We start from the raw sequence: 16,040 nt of genomic DNA, 5'->3' as shown, positions 1-16,040 counted from the left end.
TGATTTGCCGATAAGATTTATACCCTATTATATTAGCCAATGCAATTAAGAAATGCTTAGAAAATTGACATCAGGATAGATTAAAATAAAGTATCAGAGGCGTAGTGACAGCTGTGGGTCTTAAGCAGAGTCCCCAGGTGGATGTTTCCAGGTAACGCATCACCCTGCCTCCGAAGGGCTGTGTTACAGTAAGCAAGGAAAGCCATTGCTTTCATCTTACAAACAGGGAATTGCAATGTTCCTCTTAATTTTTGCAATTTCCTACCCTCATTTTAGTGTGACTGGTCAGAAGCGAACCTAGGAGAAGTAAGGAGTGTTAATTGGCCTCATTTAATCTAAACTGAATTTAATGATCAGCAGGGGCGGAAGAGGGAAAGACAAATGTGTGCATTTGGGATGTAGGGGTTCGCTCCCAGTGGGAAGGAAATTAATGGTGAGATGGGGGTCAGACGCTCTTGCCCCTTGCCTATGTGTTTTGGATTCACTGCCCATCATGCCAGCCACCACTTTCTGAGAGCTCCTTTTATATTACCAGTGGCAACTACCTGCTATTTCTTGTAAGCTCTGTGGGGCAGAGACCATCTCTTTATTCCCTGTATATGAAATGCAAAGGGAACGCAGCATCTCTACCACCTAATAATGTAATCATAAGAGATGAGCCAGGATAATCATAAAAGATGAGCCATTTCATAACCGCCTCTGTACCAGACAGAATTACACCTCTCATGACATCCTAGCAACAGAGCTCCTCAATCATCATCTCTTCTCCTTCCCTGCAGATAACTCACTGCCTCCCTCCTTGCAGTTTCTGTGTTCGAGTTCAGGATGGGGAACCTGGGATTATTTGTTTTTGGAGAATTTCAGCTGATTGGAATAGCAACTTTACAAAGGAGTGTGAGAGCAAGTCCTTCAGCTGATGCCACAAGCCAGGAGAGGAATGGAAGACAGTTTAGGACTCAGAGATTTTTTTTCATGTGGGAGTCCTATTACTCAGCCCTTGCTAGGAGTTTTGAGATGTTTGGTTTGCTGAGATAGAGGCCTCCAAAGGTTGTCCAGTCAGAGCTAATCTGGGGACTGGGGCCTCCCTCTTATCTCAGACTAGTTTTTCACTGGGGTGATCAACTGCAGTGTAACTGAGAGGGAAGAAACCAGTCTTAGCCTCTTGTTCCTTCTGTGCTTAAAATACCTCTTTTACTTGAGGACGATACCTAGCAAAGGCACCCTTTTCTCCATCTTCTCACCTCACTGTCTTCTTCTGGTTCTGTCTTTCATCTGTATTCCACCACCTATGGCTGGACTTTTTGTCTTGCTGCTTATGGACTCTTTACTTGTTGTTTTCTGAACAGTGTCTTCCTGAGCAAATTAGAGGGGTTGTATCTTATGCTCATTCTCCTTGTTTTTTCTGCTGCCTTCAAATCCTGCCTTCCTGGGCTCTCCCTCCCTTGTCTCCATGACCTACACTCTGCTGAGCTTCATCCTAGTTCTTGAGTACTCTTCCGTGGACCTTCTCTCACTCTTGGTGTCTTAGATCACATCTTGTTTTCCTTCTATTATTCACATAATTCGACATTTCTTGCTGGCTGCTCACTCGCACATCTCCTTTTCTCATGCGGTCCAGCCTCCTAATGGCCACTGCTTCTCTGGCACCTTATTATTCCTTCATCTATGGGGTGAAACCTAAGCTCCTCTTCTTCAGACTCCCCTTCCCTTCCTCTTTGCTGATCCTAGCCGCACAGTGAGTCTTGTTCAGTCGAAGCTGCATTCTCCTATTCACGTGATGTAGGCAGTTGACTGTTTTGGCAGTTCTTGTGTTTCTTTTCCTTCCTGGAACCGATGCACTGCGAAGGATGAACACAGAAATGTCAGCACGGAGCACAGGAGACTGGCAGCATCTGAGACTCTTCAGGGTGGAAGAGGTGATTTAGGGGGAGGAATCAGGCTGAAATCTACCAAATGATAAGTGGCAAAATAAATAAATCTGAACATGAAGACAGATTTTATTAGCGCTGTAGTTTATTTTTGAAGCAATGTCTACATTGCACAGTGCACAACAGCACAGAAAGAGCTGAAATAGCTTTGCATAAATATTGCATGAAGTTTTGGGTACAAAAGCACACAAGGCACAGAGCTACATGCAAAATCTGGCTAAAAAGGGTGAAGGAAAATGTGAGAACTCTCTGCTTCCATATCTGGAGAGCTTCTGGTGCCCGCTTGGGAAAGTATCTCTGCATTGCAACAGAGCTTTCAGTACAAACATGCTCAGAGGGTGCTGTGTGCAAAGCTCCACGCAGGAGAGAAAGCCATGGAGCAGGTTTTTAGGTCAGCAGTGGTGGCCTATAGGTTGTGGGACAGGGACCAAACCTAATTCTGGGCCTTTTATGGGCCCAGACACATAAAATAGAGACAGCGGACCAGTATGGGTCTTGGTTTTTATTTCCAGTTTTGCTTAGCAACCTCAGTCAACCCCTTGCCCTTGGGCCATCCCTTGTCCTTTCAGTGTTTGTCAGTTCTCTCTGAGGCTGCAATTTCATGGTCTCTCGGATCTGGCAGGAGTGATATTGCTCCCCAAAGCAGCGGCCCTGCCTTCTCTGGCTTATTCCTGCGCTGCTTCGCTTTTGCTGGCACATACACATACATCTACATTAGCAGCCAGGACAGCACATCAGGCATGGATTTACCGAGCAGTGTGGCTGTGCTGAGGACCTGCCATCCACGCTGTACGTATTTCAAGGGTGTTACTTTGGGTTAGTCGTGTTCTCGCCCCGCAGACTGAATGCCCATTAATGAACACCCGTCAGTGGTTGGGGTGCTGTAGGTGTGCTCCCTTCTTCTGCTTTTGTTTTACCCCAAAGCATCTCAGTTCATTTGTTCTCAAATCCCTCTGCAATGTGAATCGCAGCATGGTAAACCGGAATGATCCAGAGAGTTGGTTCAAAAAAGGCACTTGTAATCCAAACTAAAATATTGACATAGATGCACTGTGCTGACACGGCTGCGTGGTGAACCGGCTCTGGGAAGACATCAAAAGCAAAAAGAAATTGAGTTAGTTTTAGCTTTGACCATCCTCTGAGTTGATGCATGTGGCCTCACTGACATTTGGGCCAGCATTTGGGAGGGAGTGAGGGCTGGTTATAAGCTGCAGGAGGAAAATGGATCTCCTTTTTAGAAAGCACTTTACATGGGTTTAAAAAGACTGTGAAATAATGATCGGTATCAGCTGCAGGGTCTCGGAACAAGGACCCACACCTACAATGGATAAAGTAGGTGTACGGCACACCGCAATAGATTGTCTACTGCAAACGGCATGGGAGTGGGGAGATGAATTTCATCGGAGACCTTTCAGTACCACAAACAATCATCATCTTCTGAGGAACAGAGGGAGAGCAGGAAGAGCATTTCATTATGCTCATAATGTTCGTGAGAGCCGCTGTACGGCCGGCTCACATCTTTCCAAACAAACCCCATATTGTGAAGGGCTCCCTCAATGCCTTCTTATTCCTCTTCCATTCTCCCCCCGCCCCCGAACATGTCTGGAACTCAGTTTTTGCTCTATTTCGATACTAACATTTTCCTTTTTTTTCTTCAGCATCTGCATTTCCCTCCCTCCCTCTTTCCATTGAAAACCTAATTGCAGATCCCTTGCTGCAATTAGTCTACGTGCTGTTATGAAGTTCACTTCATTATGGCTTTTTTGGCTAGTCGTCTCAAACGGGCTTTGAAGCAACACCTCGCTGGTGCTTTGATCTTCGTGCTTATGCCGTGGTCAGCTCCCTGGTGCAAGGACTGCCATGTTCTCCTCTGCTTCCCACCTTTGCCTCCTTGCTCCTGACACCCTCATGCCTTCACGCCAGGATGTTTTGTCCCCAGGGGCATCGTTTATGCTCCCGTTTTGGACCCGTCGGGCTGTATAAGCTACACAGCACCGCAACGTGCTGCCGATGGCCCGTGACTACGCCGTGCGTGGGCTCCAGAGGTCATCGCTGGAGTTTTTGGAGAGGTCAGTGGGTAGCAGTCCCGCGTACCCCACCTCCCCACACCCCGCCGGGGGGACCGTGGAGGCGCGGGGCGGGAGGAGGAGGAGGAGGAGGAGGAGGCAGGGGACCGCGGGCGTGGACCCGCCGCCGGGCGGGGAGGGAGGGAAGGAGGGAGGGAGGGGAGGCGGGCGCGGGGCGGCGGTGGGCGGGCGCGGCGGCAGCCGGGGAGGGAGCCGGGCGCCCCGCGGCCCATTCGCGACCGGCGGCGGCCTGCGGGCGGCGGCAGCGCGGGGTACGGCGGCGCTTGGCCCCCCGCGGGCAGGGCCTGTCAGCGGCGGCCGCCCCCTCCCCTGCGATGAAGGCGAGCCCCGCGGCAGCCGCCGCCGCGGCGGGGCCGGGGCCGGGGCCGGGGCCGGGGCAGGCGGGGGGGCCGCGGGAGCCCGATGCGCGCTGGAGGGAGAAGGGCGAAGCGGAGGCGGAGCGGCAGCGCACCCGGGAGCGGCTGGAGGCCACACTGGCCGGGCTGGGCGAGCTGGAGTACCTGAGGCAGCGGCAGGAGCTGCTGGTGAAGAGCCTCCTGCTGCGGCGGCCGGCGGGCGCGGTGCCCAGGGCGCAGGGCGGCCGCGGGGAGCCGCCGGGCGAGGGGCCGCCGCCGCGCAGCCTGGAGGAGAAGTTCCTGGAGGAGAACATCCTCCTCCTGCGGAGGCAGCTGGTGAGCGGCGGGGGGCGGCTGGGGGGCGCCGGGGATGCGGGCGGGTGTCGCCGGGGATGCGGGCGGGTGTCGCCGGGGGATGCGGGCGGGTGTCGCCGGGGGATGCGCGTCTGTCGCCGGGGGATGCGCGGCTGTGGCCGGTCCCCGCGGGGCGGTGTGACCGGCGGGTAGCTCCTCGCGGAGGGACGAGGAAGGGGGTAGGGACGGCCCCGGTGCCCCGAGGGGTGCCCACGCCGCTGTCACGCCGGCACAGAGTCCCGGCCGCCCGCCCGGGGGACGGGCCTCGGTGGGCTCTAGGCGAAGCGGTGACACATCGTCGGCGGCCGGATTTCACCGGCGTTTTGCTGGTGGCTGCACGGTTCCCCCTCGGTTTCCAGAGCCAGGCCGGCGGTCCCGACTTCCATTCAAGGCAAAAGAGGCGCTGCCGTTGCCTTGAATGGAAGTTGGGAGCGAGCTCCTGGGTCGCAACCCCGAGAGGAGGTAACGAGCGCTCCGGCACGGGCAGGATCGGGCCCCTTAAAATAAGGGATGCTTTTGTTGAAGGACGCGCTTTGTAGCTGGTGTGGGAAGAGATGGAGGGCGGCATGAAGCGGCAGATCATTTTTCAATGAAAATAGCGTACAGCTGTGCCTGGCGGTCTTTGTGCACGGCTCAGCATTTGCTTTCACCCAGGGAGAAGTTGGATTGCGTGATTTATTTGCCTAATTTCTTCTCCCCCCCCCCCTTTTTTTTTTCCTTTTTTTTTTCTTGTTAGCCTTTTGATTTAGTTAATTTAGGATTCTTTCCTTCTTTAAAAGACAAAAATAAATGATTTTTCTGCTGAGAAGGGGCTGGATGCCAAAGAACCCTAGTGAAGGACCAGGGAATCATTACTCGGAAAAAAAAAAATAAAAACCCGGGGATTTGTGGTAGCACTTTAATTTGTGCACTTGACATTGCAGATTGGAACCAGATGGGCTGCTCGCTGGGGGAGGGGGGACACTGGTGGCAGTAGGCGGAGCAGTGAGTTACCCTTGAACCCATTGCCTCTGCCAGCCTGGCTTCCAGCCAGCTCCCCGCTCCCGTCAGAGATGTGGTGGAAGACTTGGGATCGCCCCTTTGGTTCTCCAAGGATGGTGTCACATGCCAGCGCATCTTCAAACAGCCTCGCTAATGCTATTAGCCTTTGCTTTCCCTTTGCCCAAGGACTGGCCCACCCCAGGGGAAAGGTTGTCCTGGATTTAATGGGTTTAGAACTAGTCCAGTTACGAGCATCAAAACTCTGCGATGAGCGTATCAGAGCACGTCTGGGCGCTCATCAAGTGATGCACTTAAAGAAATAAACCTTTCTCCTGCCTCCCCCACTTTCCCCAAAGCCAGAACAATTAAAGGGTATGAAGCTGAACAGATGATGGATAAGCAGCATTATAATACACACAGGGAAACTGATTGCATTGACCGTGGGTTAATGAGTGCCTTACAAAATCATTTCTTATTGCTAATTTTTTGCCATCAAATTACCTTCATAAATAGCCTTAAAATTCATCTCACTGCAATTTCATACAATTATAATGGGAGAAGAGGAAGAATTACTCTTCCTTCCTGCTGCACTGTGAAACTAATAAAAGGGCCCTAGGAATCTTGCTGTCTATACAGTAGACTATAGGCTCATAATGTGCAGCAGAACAAGGCGGTTCCCACACTACAGGCACTTGTTGGCAGAGCTGTTTCGTCCCATTGTGTGAACAGATGTGATCTTTGACTAACATCACTGTGGTGGTGAACGTCCCCTATTACACTGGCAAAGCTGTCCTTTCACCGAAGTAGCCCATTTCATGTGCACAGGTTTGGTTTGACCATATCATACAATACAACTTTGTTGTCACAGCTGTGGTCCTGCAAAGGAGTGCTTTGCCAACGTAGCGTGTTGGTCTTCCTAAACTGTGGAGTGTGCTCCTTATGTGGAACTGGCTGGAAGAGGCTGGAATGAAGTGCCTGAATAATTCTTCAGTTAAGTATTTATCCAGAGTGTCTATCTAGAATTTCAGGGCTTTGTTCTGTTTTTTTTTTTTTTAATAAAAGAATATCGACAAGGTATTTCCACGATGCTCAGATGGAGAAGGCTGATTGTCTTTGGAGCCGCTTCATGTCTGCCTCACGGAAGGAGCTGATGTTGTTTCTCTTCTTGTTTTCCAGAACTGCTTGAGGAGGAGGGACGCCGGCCTACTAAATCAGTTACAAGAGCTAGATAAGCAAATAAGCGATCTCCGCCTGGACGTGGAAAAAACGACAGATGAACACCTTGAGACAGACAGTCGTCCAAGTTCAGGTAAGGCCAATATTCAGCAAAATGGAGCCTCCCTTGGCACCTGGAATGAAACTGGCTGTAGCTTTCAGTACTACAACAGTAAACGTCTATACCACATTGACACTGATAATTAATGCCTGTGAGCAAAGTTCACCTACCACTGGAAAGGTTGCTGTTTGTAGACAATATATTCAGAGGAGCATTTCAAGCTTAATTAGATTTTTTTTTCAAGGCCATCCACAAATTTGTTCAAAAAGTTCTAATCCTCCTGCATATTAGGAAGGCGGTTGCAAGAAAAATGGTGAAAGGAAGCACCAACAGCAGGAGTAAGATGTCAAAGTTGATCTCACAGCCAGAAGGGAACACTGAATCAAACAATTTGATACCCCATATATTGAATTTCATCCCATTCTAACTGTGTTGAAACCAGTAAGTGGTATTTAACTCTGGGGAACCTTTCCTAGAGGAACCTAGACTTGTTCTGAAGATACTAAAAAGTGGAGAGTCCACCAACTTGCAATTGTTAAAACCGTTGCTAATTTCTACTCTGAATGTGACTTGTCCCAGCACTGATTTTTTATACCCTTTTCTCCCATAGACTAAGGTCTTTTCTAGTACTCAGCTTTTTCTCCTCTTGGAGGTGCTATACAGTATAATTCCTGACTTTTCTTGATGAGCTAAACAGGTCAAGTTCATTAAGTCATTTGTTTTAAGGCATTTTTCCAAGCTCTTAAATGGCTTTATGGCCACTTTCCAATTTTTCAGCTTTGTTTTAAGCATGCTGGAGTTGAGGACTAGGCACACCGTTCCAATGTCTTTCTTACCAGTGCTGTATAGACTGCTGAAGTCATTTCCCTACTGCTATTCATTAGTCTCTTTGTACATCCAACAATCTCATTAGCTTTTTTTGCCACATCATTAAGCTTGATTGAGCTGCTTTTCCACACTGACTAAGTCCTTTTCAGGATTATTGTTTTCCAGGATGCATCCCCGTTCTGTAGACATGCCCTGGATTCCTTATTCCTAAATGTACAATTTAAATTTTGATTATGGTATGTCATATTTTCCTTGTGTAGTCCCAATTTACCAGGAAATTAAATTTTGTGTCTGCGCATTATTTACCATTTTCCTTCTTTCGTGTCATCCACACATATTATATTTATCTCCAGGCCTTTGAGGGAAATAATGGATAGCATTGGGCCCAACACTTGGTAAAAATTTTGTAGTCAAGTGGCTAGTCTCTCTTGGAAGTATAATACACTATGAAATGAGTGGGCTGTCAAACACAGCCTGGATTCTTCTTGCTAAAAACTAAAAGCCCTGTAAAGGGTAAAACCCCAACCCCTGTAAAGGTTAAAAAAAAAGTTCAAAATTTCATATGCTAAGTAAAGTTCTGCTTTTTCACTTTTAAATGCTTTACTTTTAAACTGAATCCTTTATAGTAATAAGGATATTACTAAATTGTGCACTGTTTTTTGAGTGACTGAAATCCCATAACTAATTGCAATAGAGTAAGCCAACATAAACATGAGCTTGACTGCCTTTCTAGGGACACAAATGGTAACTTTGTGTAGACATAACTAATATAAATCCAAACTCTTATTTTTATAGGGTTTTATGAGCTGAGTGATGGAGCTTCTGGATCACTCTCCAATTCATCTAACTCTGTCTTCAGTGAGTGTTTATCCAGTTGCCATTCTAGCACTTGCTTTTGCAGCCCTTTGGAGGCAACACTGAATATCTCAGATGGACGCCCTAAATCTGCAGGTATAGTAAAAGCAGGTCGAATACATCATACTCCAGGAGGTGGCTTTGGCTTTGGAAATACTGCCTCAGGAGTATCTGGGTTGGCTTAACCCTTCTTCCTTTCATTTGACGTATTCTGCTCTGAAAAGATTCCAGTGCCTATCACGTACATGGGTCATGAGGCAGGACTGTTTGCCCTCCCCTAGTCTAGCCTTACATGTGAATATGTCACGCTAAACACATGAAAAGACCATGTGGAAATCTGCCAGCTGCTCTACCCAGCAGAGGGCAGTGGTACCTATACACATAAACACGTTAGCTGATTTCTCATGGTTTCCTTTAGAGAAGCGTTTTTACTAAATAGCAATAATTAGAGATACCTCAACAGCCACGTCTTCATTAAAGTGACAGAGTAAGGAGCTAGCTACAGGTTTTAGGAGGTCAGAGTGTTTGTAGCCGTCATTTTGTCAGTTCTGATGGTACTCAACCCCCAGGTGACCATGCTGAGGTGTGTCCTGCATTTATATACTATAGATAAATAGACATCATGAACATGGAAAAAGATGATTAGAGGACTAATTAGAGGACATCTTTACAAAGATGATTAGAGGACTGGAGCATCTCTCTTATGAGGAAAGGCTGAGGGAGCTGGGTCTGTTCAGCCTGGAGAAGAGAAGACTGAGGGGGGATCTTATCAATACTTACAAATACCTTAAGGGTATTTGTCAAGAGGATGGGGCCAGACTCTTCTCAGTGGTGCCCAGTGACAGGACAAGGGGCAACAGGCACAAACTGAAACATGGGAAATTCCATCTCAAAATGAGGAAAAACTTCATTACTTTGAGGTTGACAGAGCAATGGAACAGGCTGCCCAGGACGGCTGTGAAATTTCCTCTGGAGATATTCCAAACCCGCCTAGACGTGACCCTGTGCAACATGCTCTAGGCGAACCTGCTTTGGCAGAGAGTTGGACTAGATGATCTCCAGAGGTCCCTTCCAACCCCAACCATTCTGTGATTCTGTCTCTTTGACAGAGAGCTGCTGAATTTCCTTGGACACTAGGCTGAAGATGCAAGCCTTAATATGTGGGATGGTTAAATAACAGAATCACAGAATCATTTTGGTTGTAAAGGACCTTTAAGATCATCGAGTCCAACCATTAACCTAATGCTACCAAGTCAACCACTAAACAATAACCCTAAGCACTACATCTACTCATCTTCTAAATCCCTCCAGGGATGGTGACTCCACCACTTCCCTGGACAGCCTGTTTCAATGCTTGATAACCCTTTCCATGAAGAAGTTTTTCCTAATATCCAATCTAAACCTCCCCTGGCACAACTTGAGGCCCTTTCCTCTCGTCCTATTGCTTGTTACCTGGGAGAAGAGACCAACACCCACCTCGCTACAGTCTCCTTTCAGGTACTTGTAGAGAATGATAAGGTCTCCCCTCAGCCTCCTTTTCTCCAGGCTAAACAATCCCAGTTCCCTCAGCCGATCCTCATAACACTTGTTCTCCAGACCCTTCACCAGCTTTGTTGCCCTTCTTTGGACTCTAAAATAAATAGGAAGGCCTCCTCTGTCTGTTGTCCAGGAAGACCACTTCAGTAGGACTTTTGTGATCAAGTGTTATTGGTTGCAGCCGTACTCATTCAAAAGCCTTAGTTCATTCTGGGTTGTGGAGGATACTCCTAACCATAGTATTTCCAATTTCCATTCTGCTTTTTAAGGTTAACTTATAACGATTTGTTGTGAATCCAGGACAAAATAATTCAAGTTCTTCTGACTGCAGTGGGAAGATAGAGCCTGGTATACATTAATTCTGAGATGCTGAGAAGTCCTCTCAGTTAGCATTTGATCAGCTTGAGGTAATTTAATGTTCCCTGTTGTAAGGTGTATGCGATCTTCAACAACCATACATAAAAAGAAAAACATACACAAGGACTTCCAGCAGATTGCATTGCTGTTTGTTTTCTGTATACATCATGAAAACCTAAAACTCTCATTAATCATACTGTCTCACTTTTAGAGCTGAAATGTCACAAACTGGCATGCTTCGAAGAAGTATTTTTGGCAACATTTCCTGACTCTGACATAGAATTTAGGAAATTTGGGAAAACTGTGAGGTGACCTGGAGGAAGTTCCTGCTCGTAAATGCCCTATTCTTCCTCTCCTGCCCACACAGGAACATCATCTCTATCAGCTAATTTCATCAAAGTCTATGAGACCTCTTTTGAAATAAGCCTTAGATAAGTGATGAGAGCTGAGCATTCAAATCTGAGTACCCTGGCTGAAGTTTCTAGCCCAAGGGTAGAAAACAGGACTGACAATGATGTGGAGGGATCATTTAGATGGTACCCCTGCATTTAGATTGTACCCCTACATTAGATTGTACCCCTGCCCAAGAAGACAAGGGCAACATAAGCTTAAGAAAATAATAATCTTAGGTGCTTGGATTGAAGACCTGCTCCTAAGGTCACTTACATCCTAAGGAAGTGCCTTAGCCATTAAATCTGACTCATGCATCTTGAAACGCACTGGATTTCTCTTACGGAACTCTCTTTGCAGAGCCAAGGCTAGGATGTCAGCTGGATTGACCTGCACTCCTTGTACTTGTGTGGAAAGATGAGCCTGTTTCCCATTCTTGAATCCTTTATTGCTCAAAAGAAGCATCTGGTTTTATTATTATTATCATTATTATAATTGTAAAATAATTATGATGATAATAATATTAGTAACGGTAACAATAACAATAAAATTAAATCTGTATTTTTTTTGGATGCATGATATACTTGGAAAAATCTGGAAGTGAAATTTGTCAATAAGCTAAAAGCAATTAATTGTTCTCTTGTCTATATTTTTTTGTTTCCCTTTGGATTTAGCAGAGTAAAATATAAAATTCTTATGTGCTGAGGCCTGTAGTGAGTTTTACAGGTGACTGTGTAACATACAAACATAAGAGACCCTTACAGGCTTCTGGGTGGCTTGGGTGTAAAATAGGAAGCTCAGAGCAACCTAGGCACAGGTTCAAAACCAAAGTAAATGTTCTCATTAGGGCTGTGATTTTTAGTTTTTTAATCACATAGTCATATTGGGGCAAATCTTACATAGATGCAGTTACAAAGAGACCCACGGAAGAACAGTGCTGCTTTGATATCGCCTAAACGGCATCCCTGGTTGCAAGGGTGCTGCTGTAGTGTAAGCATTACACCGTGTGTGTAGATGGGACCGGCGTCCTTGGCGGCACGTGAAAAACGTAGCAGAAATGTCCCTGGCAGGTTCTCTAAACTCTTCTAAAATGCCTTTCAGATCTCATAGGCTGGATGGACTGTAATAAGGAAGGCCAGCATGAGGACCAGACCGCAGGCTCTGTCTGTCGCTCTTTGTCCACACCGCACTCAAATTCCCTCGATGTCGTTGCAGATGTACATCCAAAGTACCAGTGCGATCTGGTGTCTAAAAACGGGAACGACGTCTACCGGTACCCCAGCCCACTCCATGCAGTAGCTGTGCAGAGTCCCATGTTTCTTCTCCCCGTGACTGAAAACCCCCAGCGAGAAGAGGAGAGGCTTGGTTGCAATATTAGCGATGTTTGCGCCGGATCTGAAACGGACTCAGGAAAATCCGCCAATGCTTTTGTCCCACAAAGCTCCTGGCCGGCGCCGTGCCCTTCCACCAGCAAGAGGATAGACGGTTACATCTTAAGCCTGGTTCAGAAAAAGACTCACGCGGTAAGGACTAACAAACCCAGGACGAGTCTCAACGCCGATCCCACCAAAGGGATCTTGAGGCATGGCAGCATGTGCGTCAGGCAGCCTGTAGGGGTGGTGGCTCATGGTAACGTCATGAACCTCAAGAGCTCCAAGCAAGCATGCTTGCCTTCTGGTGGGACCACTGCTCTGGACCACGCAGCACCCTCCCCGTTAAAGCAGAGGCCGAGGGAGCCAGCTGGTGAGCAGCTGGAGAGTAGGAAGGCACCTTTGCCGGCAGCTTTCTCGCCCTCCACGGTGAGTGAACTTCAGAGCAAGCACCTGCCACGGGGTGTCAAACCGGCGCCTCCGGAGCTCAACCGCAATGCAGTGGCCACGGTGGGGGATGTCCCCAAGGAGAATGGCCAGGTCTTTGCCGCCTCTCCCAAAGAGAGCCCAGGGAAGCCCGTGGTGCTGCAGCCAGAGAACAGGGTCAGCCAGCCTTCCAAAAAAATCCTGCTGAAGAGCAGCTTGCAGGCGGCTCGCTCCGCGTCACCTGCCGTCGAGGAGAGGCCAGCGCTGGATTTCAAAAGCGAGGGCTCTTCCTCCCAGAGCCTGGATGATGGGTTGATGGTGAACGCCCAGTACATACCGGCCCAGCAGCAAAGCGTGAAGCTTCACAAAGGCACCCGAAACGTCAAGATTTTGAAAAGCTCCGCAATGAAACACAGGCCCCACCTTGCCAACGGGCTGGAAAACGGTTCGCAGACCTTGCGGGAGAAAGCCAAGCCGGTCGGCAAGAAGTGCCGCTTTCCCGAGGAGTTGGATACAAATAAGAAACTGAAAAAGCCTTCCTCGCGGGGGAAGAGGGGCGGCGGCTTGCAGCCCGAGTCGGGCCTCCAGAGTCGGCAGGCTGGCCTCCACAAATCCGCCGTGCGATCCCACGGGCACGGCCGAGAGGTTGTGGTGGCCAAGCCTAAACACAAGCGGGCTGACTACCGCCGGTGGAAGTCGTCGGCGGAGATTTCCTACGAGGAGGCCTTACGGAGGGCGAGGAGGAACCGGCGGGAAGGTGTGGGGGTCTACTCACAAGTCCCCCTGCCCTACGTCAGCCCGTACGCCTACGTGGCCAGCGACTCGGAGTACTCAGCAGAGTGCGAGTCCTTGTTCCACTCCACCGTGGTAGACACGAGCGAGGACGAGCAGAGCAACTACACGACGAACTGCTTTGGCGACAGCGAGTCGAGCCTGAGTGAGGTGGAGTTCGTAGGGGAGAGCACGACCACCAGTGACTCTGATGAGAGCGGGGGCCTGATTTGGTCTCAGTTTGTCCAGACGCTCCCCATCCAAACGGTGACGGCGCCGGAGCTGCATGAAAATGCGACGAAGGCCTTTGTCAAAATCAAAGCTTCCCATAACCTCAAGAAGAAAATCCTTCGCTTTCGGTCAGGCTCTCTGAAGCTCATGACAACCGTCTAGTGAGGTGACTTGGTGGAATGTATCTGCTTCTGCTTTCAGAAGCAAGGTGCTTTTGTGTACATATTTCCACAGATTTTTTTTTTTAATACAAATATTTAAAACTTAAGGTAAATTATGTCACTTGTCTTCAGAACTTGGGTGGATACTAGTGCCTTTTACATGGAAATAAAAGACCATTATACTCGTTTAAAAAAACCCCCACATAACACTGCCATTTCAGTGGTGAACAGCCTCCAGTGCATGGTATCAGAAGGCTTCGAAAAAAGGCTAATGTTTCTGGAAATGGATCTTCCTTGCTTAGTTTTGCCAGTTCTGGGTCTTATAGAAGATATTGACAGCTTAAGGTCACAAGGGGATACGGGGTAGGGAGTGTGAGTGGTCTTCATGTTTTTACTTGTCCTTTTCTGCTGCTCCTGTTGCCCCATCTTGAACTTCTTCCTCCTGGTAGTCTGGTCTGTTTTTTTTTTTCTTTTCTTGTTGATTCTCTTCTTGAAACTCACCCGTGTCCTCCCCCAGCCTTCCCCCACCACGAAAGGGCTCCTGTTCAATCTGTCTCCAAGGTTAAGTCGCCTTCTCTGGAGTGCACTCTGCTCCGATCTCCTGGGAGTCCTGCTGTGGATGGCAGTGGTGTTCAGAGTAAACTGTTGGAACAGCTGACCCAGGCTTAGTAACTTCAGTATATTGTGTAAAGCCGCTTTTGAAAAAGGAAAAAAGAAAACATATGCATGTCACGTGCATGAGTATCAGTAGTTTTAATATTCCTGTTGATGTCCAATTTACTGTACATCATCAATGGCTGTTTTTATATATCTATCATTGTGTAAATTAATATAACACATCATATGCTGTAATAAACAGTCTGTTTTAATACTTTTTTAAAGTTTGTTACATTGGTGCAGACCCAGTGAATGGTTTTATATTGGCATTGTCAACACTTAGATGTCTCTTTGATGTGACCTGTTAATGTTCCCTGCATTTAGCCATGCAGGAAATGGAACAAGTTTAAAATGGTGCTGTGGATGTGACTTGTGCTTTGAGGGAACTAGATTGTCATGGTTCCTCTTGTTCTTCCCATAACTTGCATTTTTTTTTAAGGGCAAGGTGGGATTGTTGCTTATGGGCAGCTCATGTTGTGGAGCAGATGGAAATGTAATATTAATCCTCCTCGCTGTAAGGGTGCTTGCAGACTTTGGTTGGTACAACACAGGGGCAGATGGTAGGTTTCTGTAACCAAATAGATCTCCAGGTGACCCTCTGAAATGTCCAGTAAACGAATACCCAAAAGCTGTGTGCTCTGGGAGCTGGGCTGGGTGGAGAAGAGCATAGACTTGCTGTCCCTGGTACCCTCTTTAGGTATGGTAACTGGCTGTATCGCAACCCTGATGAGGTTATGGAAAGAAGTGACAATAGTGTCAACCACCGGTCTCTGTCTCAGTCTCTTTCTTCCCATAGGACTGGAGGTGAGTCTCTGCCAGCAAAGGAGAAAGGAGCTAACAGTAGACAGCACTGCTTCCCTTTGCAGCAACAGCTTTGAAGCTGCCTGGTGGGAAGGCTGGAGGTTTATGGTGCATGCATGTCTGATGGAGCAGGCCCAGGGGATGAGCTGGTTTCTGCATGTTCACCTTCTGCTCTGGCACCTGTAAAGTGGTGGACATACAACTGGCATGGATGCTGTGACTGGTATGAATTTCAGGGATGTGTGTGCAGCCTGTCCATTTCATAGCAAGATCTGCTGAGCAGACACCTTCCTTTGTGTTCCCTCTCTGTCCTTCCCACTGTCACCCACCTGAAAGGCAGAGCAGTTTTTTTCTCAGGTTTCCGTGCATTGCAAATGTAGGAAGGAGAGATCCACCCAGAACTAAATGTCTCTGGGAGCAGCTTCTGAGACAGTGGTAACACTTTTTCTAAGTGGCAGATTTGATTTTTAATTCTGCAGTGTAGTAAATCTCTACCTATAAAATGTCTCTCTCTCATTATTGTTTTCCTTTTTTTTTAATAAAGGAATGTCAGTTTCTGTAAGGGGTCTTGCAGTACGGTTACAAGGTTCTGGATTCAGTGACCCAGAAAGTCCTTGCACTTACATCTCCCATGATACAGGAAAAGCTGTAACTCGCCTTACCTGGTCATAACTCTCACATGGAAGAGCAGCTTAT

At 47.8% G+C, this 16,040-nt stretch overlaps 1 protein-coding gene across 1 annotated transcript; it reads left to right on the top strand.

The window, feature by feature from the left end:
• Nucleotides 1–4,329: 4,329 nt before the first annotated feature.
• Nucleotides 4,330–14,799, top strand: DACT1 (dishevelled binding antagonist of beta catenin 1). Its single transcript, XM_068399050.1, has 4 exons — nucleotides 4,330–4,686; nucleotides 6,862–6,994; nucleotides 8,585–8,740; nucleotides 12,029–14,799. Exons 1-4 carry the CDS (start codon nucleotides 4,330–4,332, stop codon nucleotides 13,885–13,887), a joined length of 2,505 nt encoding a protein of 834 aa, XP_068255151.1. The 3' UTR covers nucleotides 13,888–14,799.
• Nucleotides 14,800–16,040: the final 1,241 nt, after the last annotated feature.

The sequence above is a fragment of the Nyctibius grandis genome, chromosome 4 (assembly GCF_013368605.1).
Source record: "Nyctibius grandis isolate bNycGra1 chromosome 4, bNycGra1.pri, whole genome shotgun sequence".
NCBI lineage: Eukaryota > Metazoa > Chordata > Aves > Nyctibiiformes > Nyctibiidae > Nyctibius > Nyctibius grandis.
Note: the sequence above shows the minus strand (reverse complement) of the source record. Positions and strands in the feature narration are given on the sequence as shown.